This window comes from Molossus molossus, unplaced genomic scaffold (assembly GCF_014108415.1).
Source record: "Molossus molossus isolate mMolMol1 unplaced genomic scaffold, mMolMol1.p scaffold_m16_p_13, whole genome shotgun sequence".
Taxonomy (NCBI): domain Eukaryota; kingdom Metazoa; phylum Chordata; class Mammalia; order Chiroptera; family Molossidae; genus Molossus; species Molossus molossus.
Window position 1 is genome coordinate 58002046 of NW_023425348.1, and position 16095 is coordinate 58018140.

At 48.4% G+C, this 16095-nt stretch overlaps 1 protein-coding gene across 1 annotated transcript in view; it reads left to right on the plus strand.

The window, feature by feature from the left end:
• Positions 1-325: 325 nt before the first annotated feature.
• INSC (INSC spindle orientation adaptor protein) overlaps positions 326-16095 on the plus strand; it is a 119014-nt gene continuing 103244 nt past the window's right edge. The window contains exon 1 of the mRNA XM_036259182.1: positions 326-421. Coding sequence (XP_036115075.1) covers positions 326-421 — 96 coding nt within the window. The remainder of the gene's footprint in view (positions 422-16095) is intronic.

The following is a 16095-nucleotide window of genomic DNA, read 5'->3' on the forward strand; positions in this document are numbered from 1 at the left end:
GTGGAGTTTGCTGTTGGCCCAAGCCTGGACTCTGTGAGCCAGCCAGGGCTGGCGCCAGGGATGGAATTTCCATTAAGAATTAAGCAGGACAGCACTACGAAGCCAGGCAGGCTGAGGGGAGGGGATGGAGGGGAACGATGCTCCAACTCTGAGCTTTCTCAGGTGGCCTCAGTTCTGGACGGTCTCAGAGAAGGCCTCTGCCACCTTTGCTTTGAGTTTCAGGCCTTGCCGGGGCCATGGCCCAGAAGGATGGGCAAGGAGAGAGGAGCTGCCCCCATGGGCCTTGGTAGGGAAACTTGGAGTTGCTGTGGCCAAGACTGGAGCCATGAGGCGGCCTCCCGAGAATGGAGAGGCGGCCAGCGAGGGTATAGGCGGCTGGGGCCTATGGGGCCGACAGGAACCAAGGAGGCTGGGCTGTGCAGTACGTATCTGGGAAAGTGGATGTGTGTGTGTGTGTGTGCATGTGTGTGTGTGTGCATGTGTGTGTGCACGCACACATTGTGGGGTGCAGGTGGGGGGCATTCATACCAAGTGTCCTAAGGGAACATCTAGCAAACCAAGTCTGTTTTTCTCTTGCTCTGAAACCCAGGCACAGAATTTGGTCCTGGAAATAAAATATCTCTTAGGCTTTTTGCTAATATTTATTTTGTTTATGGTCTAGGCCTCATTCTATTTCTAGCACACTAAAAAATATCTTAGCTTTCTAGGTACTTTTACATTCCTGATCTCATCTCATCCTTTCAACAACCCATGAACTGTTATGATTGCCAATGTAAATATGAGAAAACTGAGTTTCAGAGAGGTTAAGTGACTTGTCCAAGGACACACAGCTAGAAAGTAGTAGAGGCAGGATGCAAAGTCAGGTGTCTTTGAGGACAAAGTCCAGACTACTTTAAAATTTTTATTTCTTTATTGATTTTAGAGTACGAGGAAGTGAGAAGGAGAGAGAGATAGAAACACTGATGAGAGAGAACATCGATTGGCCACCTCCTGCATGCCCACCACTGGGGATTTGGCCCACAACCTGGGCATCTGTCCTGACCAGGAATCGAACCGGTGACTTCTTGGTGCATGGGTTGATGCTCAACCACTGAGCTGCACCAACCAGACCAGACTACTTTTATTACATTCGCTGACCTACCAGAAACAGACTCAGAGAAAAGATTCCACAAACTCCAGTGTTAGTGCCCAGCCATGTGGGTGACTGGGGCCCAAACTCTGTCCCCAGGCTCTGAGACAGCCTGGGGGATAGAATCAGTCTATCCCCAGATAGATGGGGGCTAGAGTCAAAGTTGGCTTGTCTGGGGCTAATGACTTGGGCACCCACAGAGCCTGGGAGTCCCCAGAGACCTGAGGCTATTGAATTAATATCAGGAGCTGTAATGTGTCCAGAGTGAGGGATCAATAGTCATTTTTAACCACCTGAAGAGAAGAGAAGGCTGAGATGGGACCTTGGAGTGGTCATTGTGTCATGGAGATGGAACCAGCCTCCCTCTCCCTGAACACATAGTGTGGATGTACTGACATAGTTTACACATGAAGGATATAGGTTAGATGCTAAGGAGAACTTCCTGCCAATGCAAAGGTTCAAATTTGGGAAGAAGGCCCAAGGGACGCTAGGGGCTGCCTTTCCTTGGTCATTCCTAAGAGGGTAGCGGCCCTCCAGCTCATCTTCCCCCCATTCTTGGCAGGGCGGAAGGAGTTGGATGGAATGACCTTGAAGCTTCCTTTCAGTTGGAGAGTGCAACATTCCTGAGTTTTTGGGTAGGAATCAGCCCTTTCTCCAGACTTAGCCATCTGACACAAAGAAGTCCCGAGGGGAAGTCTGATGTGCCCCAAGTTAGAAGGAGTCTCTGTCGTTTTTGGCAGGTCAGTGATCTGGAGGTCAGTGATCGATGTGGGATCTAGGTTCCAAAGGGAAGCACCTGTGGTGACTAAACCAAGTTGCATTCCGGGCATTTGGGGACTGCTCAAAGTTTGGCGGCTCCCTCCGCACAGCATGTGAACCGCACCCAACCCCCTCCTTATTTTGTTTCAACTCCAACGGAACCATCACAGTGCACCCCCTTCCTTCTCCAGATGTTGGCATGAGGGGTGCATGTGGGCACCCCCGCCTGGCCGGCCCTGAGGCTCCCAAGTGCTTACCCGCGGTGACTCCAGCCCCGTCCAGGGCAAGCCAGGTCTCTAATTAGACTTGACCGCGTCCCCATTCCAGCACTCCCCACAGAGAGCGATGGTTTCCACTGCCCGGGACACCGAAATAGCCTGCAGGGGGGCTGAGACTACAGGCAGCGGAGGCTGACGCGGGACGGAGGCTTGGCAGGGAGCGCGCTGTTGTTGAAGGTCCTGCAGGGGCCGGGACAGCCGGCGGGCGGGGGCAGAGCGGGCGGGGGCGCGGGGCAGCGGGCGGCCCCTCGGGCTGGGCCGGGCGAGCGCAGCCACTTGCGCGCGGCCTCGGGAGCCCCAGCTGCGCCCTGCCACCGCTGGCCGCTGCACGCACCCCTCCAGCCCGCCGGCTTGCTCAGAGTAAGTAGACGCACTGCCTGCTGGATTCAGGGGCCTGATCGCCAGCCTAGTTGGGTACAGAGCATGCTGTGACCCTTTGGATAGTAGGTCTAAGTGTGTCACTGAGTGGCAATGCGCGGGAGTGTGTCTGGGCGGATGTGTTAGCATGTGGATCTTTCTAGCACGTGTCCTGCGGTGTGAGCGTGGGTGGGAGAGTTGTCAGTGTGTGGGGGGAGTTACATGTAGGTGGGGCTGGAGTGTGCCCACAGGTGGCCTGTGTTTGTGGCCTGGGCAGCCTGTGTGGACAGGCTCTGCTCCCCAGAGGTGGGTTCACATGTGTGGTAGGACGGCTGCACGTGGGCTGAGAGAGCACATCTGGAGGCGGACAGATGTGTGGAGTGAGCCCATGATGGCAGAGGCTGGGGCATCAGGAGTGTTATCTGAACTCAGACTGTCTGGGTGACCCGACTTGTCCCCACCGGGGGTGTCTTCTCTGTGGGTCATGCGGCTTTGGTGTCTCAGGACTAAGCAGGGCACGAGTTCAGAGCCTTCACCCAACACTTGAGTGACTCCAGCCAACTGGCCAGGGTGAGGAGATAGACTGGGGGGACCCCACTGTCAGGAGGAAATTGAGAGGGGATGAGAACACCGAAGTGCCCACCCAGAAACACTCACAGGCACCCGCACCACATACTCACAGCGGCTCATGTGCACAGACATTCCTGCTCGCACACGCCAGCCTTGCACTTCCTCTCAGGACATCCGTACAGACTCACGTACTTCCAACGTGTACAACTGCAGACGATGACTTATAAGCAAGGGGCACCTAAACGTGTAAAATATGCATATGTGCAAATACGCACCCCTGGTTTGACCCACTCTCAGCCTCCAGCCCCCGTTTTAGGTCCCCTTTAGCCTACATATGGCACCTTTGACAATGAGTCCAGGAAACTAGCCGAGTAGGGAATATCTTAAGCAGGGGGCTTTCGCTGGGCATTAGGGCAGATGGTGACACAGTGCTTTTGGGGTGTCCCATTTGATCCAAAACTGAGGCCGCCCATGGAGACTGGAGTCTCAGGGTCTGGGCCTTAGAAGCAAATTTTGCCCGGTTACAAGTGATACGGCCAGTCTTGCAGGGCTGAGGCGGAGCTCACACCTGTCATTCTCTCCAGGCTCTAGTTTATACTCTGGGTTCCCCCTGAGGCAGAAGAGCAGTGATCTTTCTGTTTATGACCAGGGCCTGAGCAGCCGTGTGACAGGGAGGAGCAGGGCCTTGAGCTGGGCTGATTCCTTCTCTTCTTTGGTTTTAATCAAAGCTATTTGGTGTCTCCGACCTGCAGGTGAGGCTGGAGAGCTGGCCTGTGCTTTGCTCCTCTCCTCCTCCCTCTCGCACCCTGACAGAATCTTGTTCTCTCTGACCTCCTTTCCCTGGGGACTCCTGGGGACACACGAAACAGTGCTGGAAAGAGTAGGCGTCCTCAAATATCAGCTGGTTGTTGTTGTTATTATTGCTTCTAGACCTCTCCCATCCTGGTCATTCTCCTCTGGGCAAGCTTCAGAGAGGTGGCCAGACTGACTGTGCTCCTTGAGTGGGGCAGTTAGGAAGATGACATTGGCATTCTCTTCCTTAGTGCTCATGGTTTGGTTGGCAGAGAGGTGGCCAGACTGACTGTGCTCCTTGAGTGGGGCAGTTAGGAAGATGACATTGGCATTCTCTTCCTTAGTGCTCATGGTTTGGTTGGAGGAATGCCTGAGCGTTCACTCCGTCAACTCCCCTAATGCAGGGAGCAGATGGGCTTCAGCCATTTCCCGAGGGAGGGCTGGGGTCTACCTTCACCTGGCCTGGGCCCTGGCTGACTCTTGGGGATGGTTGATAGGCAGGCTGTGGTCAGCCTGGCAGTCTTCCTGCGGAGTAAAGGTGGCGGATGGGAGGAGGAATTCCCTAGTCTTCTCCTTTGTGGGGGTTCCCAATAATCTTAGGACTTCAGAAAGGCTCTGGAAAACTGGAGGAGCCATGGTGACTCAGCCTTAGGCTGTTCCCCATTCTTTACTAATCAGATGCATGTATCTGCCAGTGTGAATTTCAGAGCAACACAAGGAACCCCAGAGCATCAAGGGCAACCCCACTAAGTTAACATAGTTCCAGTTTAAAGAAGAGAAATCAGACACCAGAGTCACGATCATAATAACCACCACCATTTGTTGAACCTTTAATATATGCTTTATTTCATTTACTTTTCACAGCTTGGTTAGGTCAGTTTTCCCCTCCCCACCCCTATCCTTTTTTTCGCACAAGGAAATTAAGACGTGGAAAGCTCAAGGGATTTCTATAGGTTTGTGTGACTCCTAGGCTGTTAACATAATCTGTGTATTTCCCTTTTGACTCTGGCTGCTAGGAAGCTCTTAGTCTATCATATTGCTTCATTCTAGTAACAGTGTTCATTGGAACATTGGCTTCAAATTTTGATTTCCGCTCAAACAGCTTTATAGTATTCACATCTTTAACTGTAGACTCCCACATCTTTTGTAGAGAGAGATTAGAATAAGTGGACGAACAACCAGCAATTGAGCATTCTCTTGGTCTCTGAGAATGGGAACCATATACCATAGATTTTTTTGGGAACATATCCAATTTCAAATATTTTATCTGGTTTTCAAACCGTATGTCTCAGTTTTGGCTTCTGTATCTTTGGACTCTGATTCATGACCAATGCTTAGAGCTTTTCTTTCTAGAGGCTCTGGGAGATAATGCCCATCTCTGTGCTGGCTCAGACAATGGGGTTGTTGAGAATGAATTGGGCCATTGATGAGTGCCCCCCCACCCCCGAGTGCTTCAGCTACCAGCTCTCCCCTGACTCAAAAGCACGAGTGTCTGGGTTCCTGAAGGAGTCTGACCCCTGCCCTGAACCTGGCTCTGGCCCCACGGCCACCCCTTCCTCATGTGACTGCACTTGGGCCCAGGGTTCTGCTGGGCAGTCTGTGTCTCTTGGACCTCAGCTCTGCCTCTCCCTGGGCCACGTGGTGTCTGATCCTGGATGGCCCTTCTGGAGCCGAAGCTTTGGAACAATAAGGAACACTTGAGGGGCTTTCCTGCCCCCTCTCCTGGATCGGTGAGGCCATAGGCTAGTGGTCACTCCTTTCTCCTTCCTCATGAGGGGGTCTCAAGTCTGCCAAGTGGTTAGGGAGTCATTTGTCAACTCTCACCTGGAAGAGATGTGGGTTCCCAGGGACATCTGAATGCACGGCAGGGCTCTAACCACATTGCAAAGCTGGGGAAGCTTCTAACTCACTCACGCCAAGACTGATTATCTCACCCAGCCCAAGGCTGTTAATGCTCGGAAAGGGGAGCGGGGGGTGGGGGGTGGGGGGCAATGCTTGGCTAAAGAATGTTTAGAAGGACCCTGGTGGTGGGTGTTTAGGCATTGTGTCGAGATGCTACTTCTCAGGAAGCAGTAGGTCACTCCACACTGGTGGCTGTTGCCCCTGTTCAAGACTAATCCTTCCAAAAGCATTTGGTTACAAAGTTGGAAGGAGGACTCATTGGCCTGAGAGGCTCTGGGAAATGCCCCGCGCTGGGTGACATGCTGGTGGATTGGTGTGGAGGAGGTGTTTGTTCCTTCTTTGGTAAATGTCATGTAAAAAAGGTAAGACTAAGGCCCTGGCCAGTCTGGCTCAGTGGTTAGAGTGTCGGCCCACGGACCAGAGAGTCCCGGGTTCGGTTCCTGCTGAGGGCACATGCCTCTGTTGCAGTTTGTCTCTGGCCCCGGTTGGGGTCGTGTGGGTGGCAGCCACTTGACATGTCTTTCTCGAATCGATGTTTTTTTCTCTCTCTTCCTCCCTCTCTCCCTCCTGCTCTATCTGAAGAGAAATACAAAAATGTCCTTGGGTGAGGATAAAAAAAAAAGGTAAAACTAAGACTGATTGCATCTCTTCTGAGGATTCTGGTTGTTTCCTGGGTTTTAATCTTAATAAAGGAAGACAGGTTTAAAATCCAGTGAGAGCATGTTGGGTGGGATGGTCAAAACTTCTTTGGGGGAAGGCTCCTTCATGGTTACTCACATTTATTTAGCATCTATTAAGGCCAATCTTTTTATTAGGTTATTTGCACCTTTTGTTTTATGAAACCTCTGGATGAACCCTGTGAGACAGGTGCTGCTTTTTTTCTTTTTTAATTTATTTTTTTAGAGAGAGAGAGAGAGAGATAGGAACATCCATGTGAGAGAGAAACATGAATCGGCTGCCTCTTGGACAGGTGCTCCTTTTAAAGACAGGGAACTGAAGCACATGGTTAAATGATTTGCTCAAGGTCAGAGCCAGCAATGATTCCATCCTAGGTCTGAATGTCCACTGACCACTGCCCCAGTTCAAAGGCCTTGAAAGCAGGAGAATCCACCCCTTTGGGCCACCTTGGAGAAGGTCTAAAGGCCTGGCTCCTCTGGCCCCTGGATCTGAATGTCATCAGCATCACTGGCCTTACCAGCCTGAGGCAGAGACTGCTCTTCTGTGGGAAGTGGGGGTGGGGTGGGGAAGGCCTCCTGGGCTGGCAGCGATCCCCCCAAACCCTAGGGGTGGCCAGTACTGGGCTTTTGTGGCTTCACTTCTCCTCTGGAGCAAACTCTGTTCTGGGAATGGAGCCGTCACCCAGACTCTGTGATTCAGCCAGCCAGGCCTCCCCTCCCCCAGCTCCAGGGTCCCCCCAGTGCCAAGCCCTGGGGGAGTCCTGGGTCCTCTGAAGACATCTCTGGGCAGACCAGACCCCGTATTGGTGTGATGCAGCGTCTGTGAGCGTCAGCAGTTTGGCTGGAGAACTGTGTATAGCGTTCACTTTCTGCTGGAGAAATGGAGGTTTTGTCTTACAACCCAAATATCCTGGGTTTGGAAACCCTGTGAAATGAAGCCTGTGGTCTGGGGGTGTGGGCTGTGTTGTGGGCCTGTGTGTGGTGCTGGTTAGAAGATACTGTTGAGGGATGGGGTGATCGACTCTGGCCTCTCTGTCCTCTGATGGAGGGTCAGGGGTGGGCCGGCGTGTGGCAGTGTGCAGAGGAAAGAGCGTGGGCTCTGCAGGCAGGCAGATCTGACCTGGAGCCTCAGTTTCCTTTTCTGTAAAACGGGGTTCCGTATAATGCAACGGTGATGCCAGAACCAGCAAGTTTATTTAAAGCAGAGAGTCTGACAGTCTAGGCGAACTACAAATGGCATATCCTTCCTTTTTGTCCCACCACCTACCTTTTGGGGAAGACTTGACAGGCAAGAGATCTGGACTCCAGCTGCAGCTCAGCTCTGGGTACGTTATTATCTTATCCTCTCCGTACCCCACTTTCCTTGTGTGTAAAACAAGGGAGGAACTAATTTCCTTCACTCTCCTGTATTTTTTGAGGGCAATGAAGGAGACTGAAGTCAGGGGCTCCCTTGGAAGATGCAGAAAGTTCAGACACTATTATTCATGCTGCAAATATTAATTGAGATCCTGTGATGTGCCAGGACATGTGCAAAGCACTGGGCATACAGGTGAGTGGGAATATCCCTGTCCCCAAGCAGCAAGCAGACTATGTGGCAAGTCAGGCTTGTGAACAGAGTGGCAGGCCTGTCTGTGGACATGGTCATGGCAGGTGCTGGTGGTAGTGTCCTCTCCACCTGGGGTAATCAGAGAAGCCTTCCTAGAAGTGAAAATTCTTGGTCTGGATCTTGAAACATAATAGGGAGTTGCCAGGAAGATAAGAGAAGGTCATTCTAGGCTGAGAGGCCAGCTCGCGCTAAGGCACAGGATGTTGCCTGGTGTGGTGAGCTGGGGGGCTTTAAGCAGTATGAATGGAGCATGTAGTGTGGGTGGTCAGAAGTGATGAAAAGTGAGACAGGAGACGTTTCAAAGCCTGCTGGTGGATGCTGGGCCTTGAAGGCTGTACTGAGGTGTTTGGATTTTTGTCGTGATTGCTATGAGCAGCCACTGAGGTGTTTGAAGCAGGTCGTGGTTGGAAATGGGCTCCATCATTCATTCAGCAAACATAAACATAAACCCTTTTTCTGTTTTGTTTAATTTTAATAGCATTTCAAATAGGTGAAAATTTGCAAGACTGGTAAAAGAAACTCCTCTTTGTCCATATCCCTTAATCACTGATAGAATGTTCCATTTACTTTATTGCTTTCATGGCCTTTCTCTCCGATTATATAAAAATATTATTCTTATTATTTATGGATATTTTAATTGCCTATATAATTTATAGTTATTATTCATTTATTATTATATTTACTATTTTATTTATGTGTATGTCTAAATACCTATAAAATATTCATATTTCCAATTAATTGAAGAGTCAATTGGAGATGTGATTCCTCTTCACCCCTAAATACTCAGTATATATTTCCTTAAAAGCTTATATCTTTACCACAGTACAATTCTGTCCCAACAGTGTCTTTGTAGCTCTTGCATCTCCCTCGCCCATTCAGGACCCAACCGACACATTGCATTTAGTTGCTATGTCTCTTCAGTCCCCTTTAATCCAGAGAAATTCCTCTGCTTTATCCTTCATGACCTTTATGCTTTTGAATAGTACAGGCCAGTTATTATGTTGCGTATCCCTCAATTTGGGTTGATCTGGTGGTTCTGCAAGATTAGATTCAAGCTATGCATTTTGGGCAGGAATACCAATGAAGTGAGGTTATCACTTCCAAAGCACAGGATGTGGGGATCATCCCGACGCTGATGATAGAAGCCTTCATCACTTGCTTAGGCTGATGTTCACTAGTTTCTCCACTGTGAAATTACTGTTTTTCCCTTTGTATTTAATACATAATTTGTGGAGAGATACTTTGAGATTATGGAAATATCCTGTTCCTCATCCAATTTTTACTCACTAATTTTTATCATTATTAATACTTTTGGATCCATAATTTCTTTTGTATTGTAAGAAAGGACTTTCCCTCCCTCCCTCCCTTCCTCCTCCCTCCCTCCCTTCCTCCTCCCTCCCTCCCTCCCTCCCTTCCTCCTCCCTCCCTCCCTTCCTCCTCCCTCCCTCCCTCCCTCCCTCCCTTCCTTCCTTCTTCCCTTCCTCCCTTCCTCCTTCCCCTTTTTCTCCTTGCTTTCTTCCCATGGACTCATGTATTCTTAATTTATGTATTCAGCATGTTATAATCAATTAATATATTTTATTTTGACATTCAAATTATCCCAGATTTGATAGTGGGAGGCTCTGCAAACTGGCCTTTGTTTCTTTTGACTTGTCCCCATGATCCTTTGAGCACATGCTTACTATCTGCTGTAGCAGGATGTTCCAGGCTCATTTTATTCTTTCCTTGCTCCAGCCCTGAAATTGGCCATATCTCCAAGGAACCCTGGGTTTTTTTAGTGGAGAATGATACTTAGAAACCAAGCGATGGGGCTACAGGTGCTCCTTGCCCCATACAGGTGTGCCCTCTTAGCAAATGGAACTGGAAGGAATGTATATGTACATATTTATTTTTATAATAAAAATATAACACATTATTATATGTTTTTAGAAAATAAAAACCCTGAGTGACTGAGATAGAGAATAATAGGGTAGGGGTACTTTAGACTGGGTGATCAGGAAGGGCTTCTTTGAGGAGGCGACATTTAGAAAGACCTACAGTGTGGAATGGAAGGGCTGGAAGGAGAAAGAGCCTGGAGATTGTTTTAATTACCCAGGAGATAATTGTAAGGACCTGAATCAAGGCAGGATAGAGAGGAGGTGGAATCAGGTGACTTATTGAATATAGAAAGTCAGGGAGACAATGGAGTCAAGGGGACTCCCAGATTGACATTTCAGAGGCCTCTCAAACTCAGCACATCCAAAAAGAACTTCTGCAATCTTCCTCGGCGCTGTCCTCGTACATGGCCCTCTTCAAGTATTTCATTTCCATTGAATGTCTCCTTCATTTACGTAGCTGCCCAAGTCCAAGAGAGATGGTGATCATCCTGAACACCTCTCTCCCTCAAAAGCTCATACAATCCATCGTCAAATCTGGTTAATCTTCCTCTTTTAAAATTTTTTTTAAATTACAGTTGACAATATCATCTTATGTTAGTTCCAGGTGCACAGCATGGTGGTTAAACATTTATATAATTTATGAAGTGATTCCCCCCCGATACTGTCTAGTACCAGTTGATGTTCTGTTGTAAATCTCCTCAAATCCATCATGTCTCCATCTTCATCAGCATCACTCTAGTTCAAGGCCCCATTTGCATCTTTCTGGGGTACCACAAAAGCCTCCTAAGTGGTTCACCTGTACCCACACGGCTCCTTCCAATTTGTTCTTCACTCCGCAGTCAGAGTGCATTTCAAAACACAATTCGATCATGTCATTTTCCTCCTTGAAATGCTTCATGTACTTCTTATTGGTCTCAAGATAAAGACTAACTCTTTTTTTTTTATCCTCACCCGAGGACATTTTTCCATTTTTTGTACAGAGAGAGTGGGAGGGAGAGAGAGGAAGAGAGAGAGAGAGAGAAACATCGACGTGAAAGGGACATCGAGTGGCTGCCACCCACACGACCAACCAGGGCCGGGGACAAACTGCAACCGAGGTACATGCCCTTAGAGGGAACCGAACCCGGGTCTCTCCGGACCGCAGGCCAACACTCTAACCACTGAGCCAAACTGGCCAGGGCAAGATAAAGACTAACTCTTTAGTAAATCCTGCAAGTGTGTCCCACCCCTGCTGTCATCATCCTGACCAGCTCTCCCCTTGATCTCTCTTCTTCCACAATGACCTTGTCTCAGGCCCTTGTGTTTACAATGCTCCCTCTTACCACAGGCTTTTGCATTTATTGTTTCTTTGCCTACAACACTCTGCTTTTATGTCTTTGCTTCTGAGTTCTTGCTTATCTCTCAGATCACAGCTCAATGGTCACTTCCACGACCTCCATAATTAGGTCAAATCTTATTTTATAAGGGCTTTAAAATACCACATACCTCCTTCAAGGCTTTATTGTAGTTGCAATTTTACATTTGTTTACAATTATTATGTGATAGTTAATGCTTGTCTTTCTTATTTCATAATGAACTCCATGAGTTCTGAGACCATATCTGGTTATGCTCATTTCTTTGTCCTAGCAGGCAGCATGTTACTGACACATGCCACAGATTTATTGGATACATGAATGAATGAAGTTTTATCAGCTGATCAACCAGATAGATGGTGGTGCCATTCAGTAGAATAAAAATTCTAAGGGAGCAGTAGATTTGGGCAGGAAGATAATTCATTTTAGGACATGTTACATTTAAGGTGCCTGCCAGCCACATGTCTGTCACCCAAAGTGCTTACCACCTTCTGGGCAAACTGTCATTAAGGAGTTTTGGGGGTCTGGTGATGAGTAACATCTAATTCCTGGACAATTCTAAGGAACTTCCTTGGAGAAGATAGCAAAGTCACATGGCATCCCTGACCTGTGGCTTCTTCATCAACCACCCTGTCTGATTTGCAGAGGATATAGGAAATCTGAGGAGCCTTCAGTGGTTTTGAATTGGCTCCTTGGCTGGTTATATGAAGGATCTTTACAAATCTTTATGAAGGCTCCTTGGAACTTGAGAGTTACCTGCATTACATAATTCATATCAGTCAGTAGTTGCCAATCTATTCCCCACCCCCACTCAATCTCCATCACTAGACAAAGGCCTCAAAGATAATTCAGAGAGAGGGTCTAACTAAGCCCAGTGAGCCATCCTTGCAAAAACCCCATTAACAGTGAGACAGAAATCCTATTCAGTCCCTCTGGCTCATTCATTCTTATATTCCTCACTCACTCATCCAATTACCCATATTGCCTCCACTCAGTCTTTCACCCATCTACCCATCTAGCACACACCTTTTCATCCACAAACAGGAGTTTGTGTTGGACTTAGAGCAAGACTCAAGGCTGAGTCACCCTCATACTCCTCTCATTCATCCCTCTTTCATATGGTCCTCCTAGCCCAGAACCCAGGTGAAGGGACCGTTGAGGTGGGGAGATGTCACCATGCTGATTGAGTGCTGGGCCATGTGTGATTGCAGGGTGTCAACAGGAAGAGAGGGTGACTGGAAGCTGCCACACTGATTGCTCCTCTTATCTTGCCTTCTGCTTTTCTAACCTCCCGTTCCCTCTTTTAGTGGTGATGAGCGCTTAGGAATTAGGCTCCTTGATCAGATAGACACAAGGTGGTAGTTGGCTCTGCAGAGGGGTTTGGGGCACAGGTCCAAAGAGCAAAGAGAAACACTACTCCCCATGAGCCCCACCATGGAAAAGAGGACGCTTTTGTTTTCATTTTCTACCAGGGTTATACTTTTTACCCTGTGGAATTTGCAGAGAGGTTGGGAGGAGGGTAGGAGAATGGGATTTAAAATGTGGCATTTAGAAACCAGGCAGTTGACTAATCCTGGCCTCATCCCTCCAGAAGGTTTGTCATTTACAAAGAGCCCCCCAGAATGCATGCTGTCCATCTGTCATGACATTGGGCAGGCTGGAACTGAACAGACATAAGACAATGGCATCCACATCAGATAAAAGCATCTTGGAAAAATGCCCAAAGGTGCTAAGGATCTAAGTTACAGACTCATTCACTAGTTCCCTCCCTCCCTCATTCATTCAACAACTGTCTACTTAGCACCTACTCTGTGCCATGCAGTGTTCTCGGCACTGGAGATAAAGCAGTGAGCAAAACATGTGCCCTTGCAGAATTTGTTTTCTGGTGGGGGAAAACAGACAGCAAACAGGTTGATAGACAGTATGGTGCTGAGTGCTATAGAGACATAGAAAGAATGGTAAGGGACTTCCAAGGGTGGGAGAGAGTTTGTCCATTTATCCAGGGTCAGGAGCTTCTCTCTGACATGCAGACATTTAAACAGAGACCAGGAGGAAGTGAAAGGGCCATCTATGTGGGTATTTGGGGAGGGGGAAGAATAAAATAAAAGAGTAAAGGCAATAAAAGTCCTGAAGAAGGTTTGAGGAAGAGCATGAAGGTCAATATGCCTGACTAGAGTGAGAGTAAAACAAGTTGAGGTCAGTGTAAAAATGGGGGCCAGATCATGAAGGCTCTTACAGGCTATTTGGAAAACTTGGACCTTTAATTTGAGTAATATGGGTGGACATTGGAAGGATTTGCTTAATGTAGCTTTTTTTTTATTGCTTAAGCATTTGCATGACTATTAGTGCTTTAAAGTCCATTGAAAAATCCCCAAGTTATAAACACAGAAGAGCAACTTACTAAACCTAATGTAACAAGGACCCCTGAAATTTCACCTCAGATGATGTGGATTTCAGTTCAGCCATTTCTGTAAATGGATCCAAACATCTGAAAGAAAATGACTAAAACTGTCTCCATCTTTGTATGCTCTTGTTACTTGATGTAATAAAGTTTATTTTCATAAAAAATGCTCTGGCTGCTCTGAAGATAATAGATTGTTGTGGGGGAGGAGAGAAAGATAAGTTAGGAGCCTATTACCATAATGTAGGTGAGAGATGGTAGTGGCTGGAACCAAAGTTAACTTATTATTCATTTATCCATCTGTTTACTCTTTATTCTACTCCTGTCTCTGCAACACTGCCTATGTAGGACATCACCATCGATCCATTTCCTCTGTCCTTCAGGGATCTGTCCAACTATCTTTACTGCTTTTGAACAAGCCTTTACCTGCGACATGTAGAGCATTATGACAGGTGATGGTTGATATGGGCATATTCTCCTGGGACTTAGGCCCTAGGAGGGGAGACAAGATGCACCCACAGGAGGTTGCCAGTCAGTTACAGACCCGAGGAGGCCCTGGCAAACACAATGGTGTCAGCACTTCAGGATTCTAGGTGCCCTGTGGTCTGGGGTCAGAGTAAGCTTCCAGGAGGAGGCCACATTTAAGCTGAATCTTGATGAGTGGGGACAGCAAGTCAGTCTTGAAGAATGGCGGGAAACTTGCCTTGAAGCTTGAACATAAGGGACATGTTGGGGACTATAGTATGGTAATGCCGGAAGAAGTGGGGTGGGCTGGAAACAGGGTCTTAGCACATGGCTAAGGAGTTCAGACCTGAGCTGAGAGACACTGGGGAAACATAGTAGGTGTTCAAGATGTTACAATGAGAGCTGTGTGATAAGAGGCTGAAACTAACATCAGCATGAAGAGGGTAGGCGGGGAGCCGGGAGGCCAACAAGAAGACAATCGCTCATGTAAGCCTTCTTGGCCTAGTGGCCACAGGGACCCTGAGGTTGTGGGGACTGTTGGGGTGGCTCCCAGATGCACAGTGGGCCTTGCTGCAATGATGTGGGAGCTGTAATGGCTAACACAGGCAGCAGGTGATAAGAGTGGCTGTCATTGGGACAAGCCCCAGATGTCTCTTATGACCTGAAGCTGTCTTTGAGCAAAGAACACCCAGCAGCCTGGGTTCTGGGTGGAGCAGAAATGAGTTGGAACTGGAATGACTCCTTTAGAATCTTCTGGGGAGGGATCATTGAATGGTAGGGATACTAGAGTCTGAGTAGGAGCTCATCTAATCCAGCCTTCTCCTTTTACAGTGGGGAAATTGGAAGCCCAGCAAAAGGGCATAAATTGTCCAAGGCCATATAGAGCCCTTGTGGCAGAGAAAGGATAAGCATCATGTGCACTCATGTTGGAGAAATTACTGTTTTATTTAATTATGCATTTACATATCTCTTTCAATGGAAGAGGAAATTTTACGAAGAAAATTGTTTTATTCATCTACTTTTCTGTCATCTAGCTGGGGCCTGATGCAGAGCAGATGCCCTGCTGACCCCGACCAAGGCTGATGTGAGACAGGTCTCAGAGTGGCCAGAGGTGGGATCAGAAAGAGCTGCGTGGGGTGGGGGTAGAGCCTGGCTCCTGATTCATCATGCATGCATATGGCCTGACCTGTGAGCATTCTATCTCAGTTTTACTCACAGCCCTTGGCAGCGGCTCCCTGGGGGCTGTGAAAACGAGCGAGTAAAAGCAGGTGCTGTCACAAAGGTGCCTGCTCAGAGGGAGAGGGAGGACAGAGGGAGAGGACACAGGTGTGGTTAAGGTCGACCATGTTCTGTACCTGAGGCCGCTGCAAGAGAAAAAGTCCCTGCCCAGCTTGAGAAAGGAGCAGCCCCCAGGGGGTTGTATAGCTTCCAGATGAGCACTTGGGGTGCATATTTTGGGCTTAAGTCCAGTGCTTGGTTTGGCCTGAGGCTTGCCCTCCAGGGACTGCACCAGACTCATGTATTTGCTCCCCTGCAGGCCCACGGAGCTGAAGGCTGCTGCTTTAAGAACAGGTCCTGTTCTCTTCCCACAGCATGCAGTGGTCTATGACTTAATGGCAGGGTTTCCGATGAAATTGTCCTTTGTCACACCCCCATCCTTGCATTCAGGATCCTGGTGGGGAGGGCTGAACTGGAGACATTTTCCTGAAAAGTCAGAGGGATTTGGGCTGTAGCTCCTGCCCGGCCCAGGCTCCTGGGACCGTGTCAGTACTGGATGGGTAATTGCTTCTTAAACTCTTTGTCAACACTCTCTGTTTGTCTTGTGCTTTGGATTTGGCAGAGGGATTTCCACAAGGAGGAGGGTGAGGTATACTGGTGAGCAAACTGAATCTGTAACACAGAAAAGTAAGTGCCCCCAAGTTCAGCATCC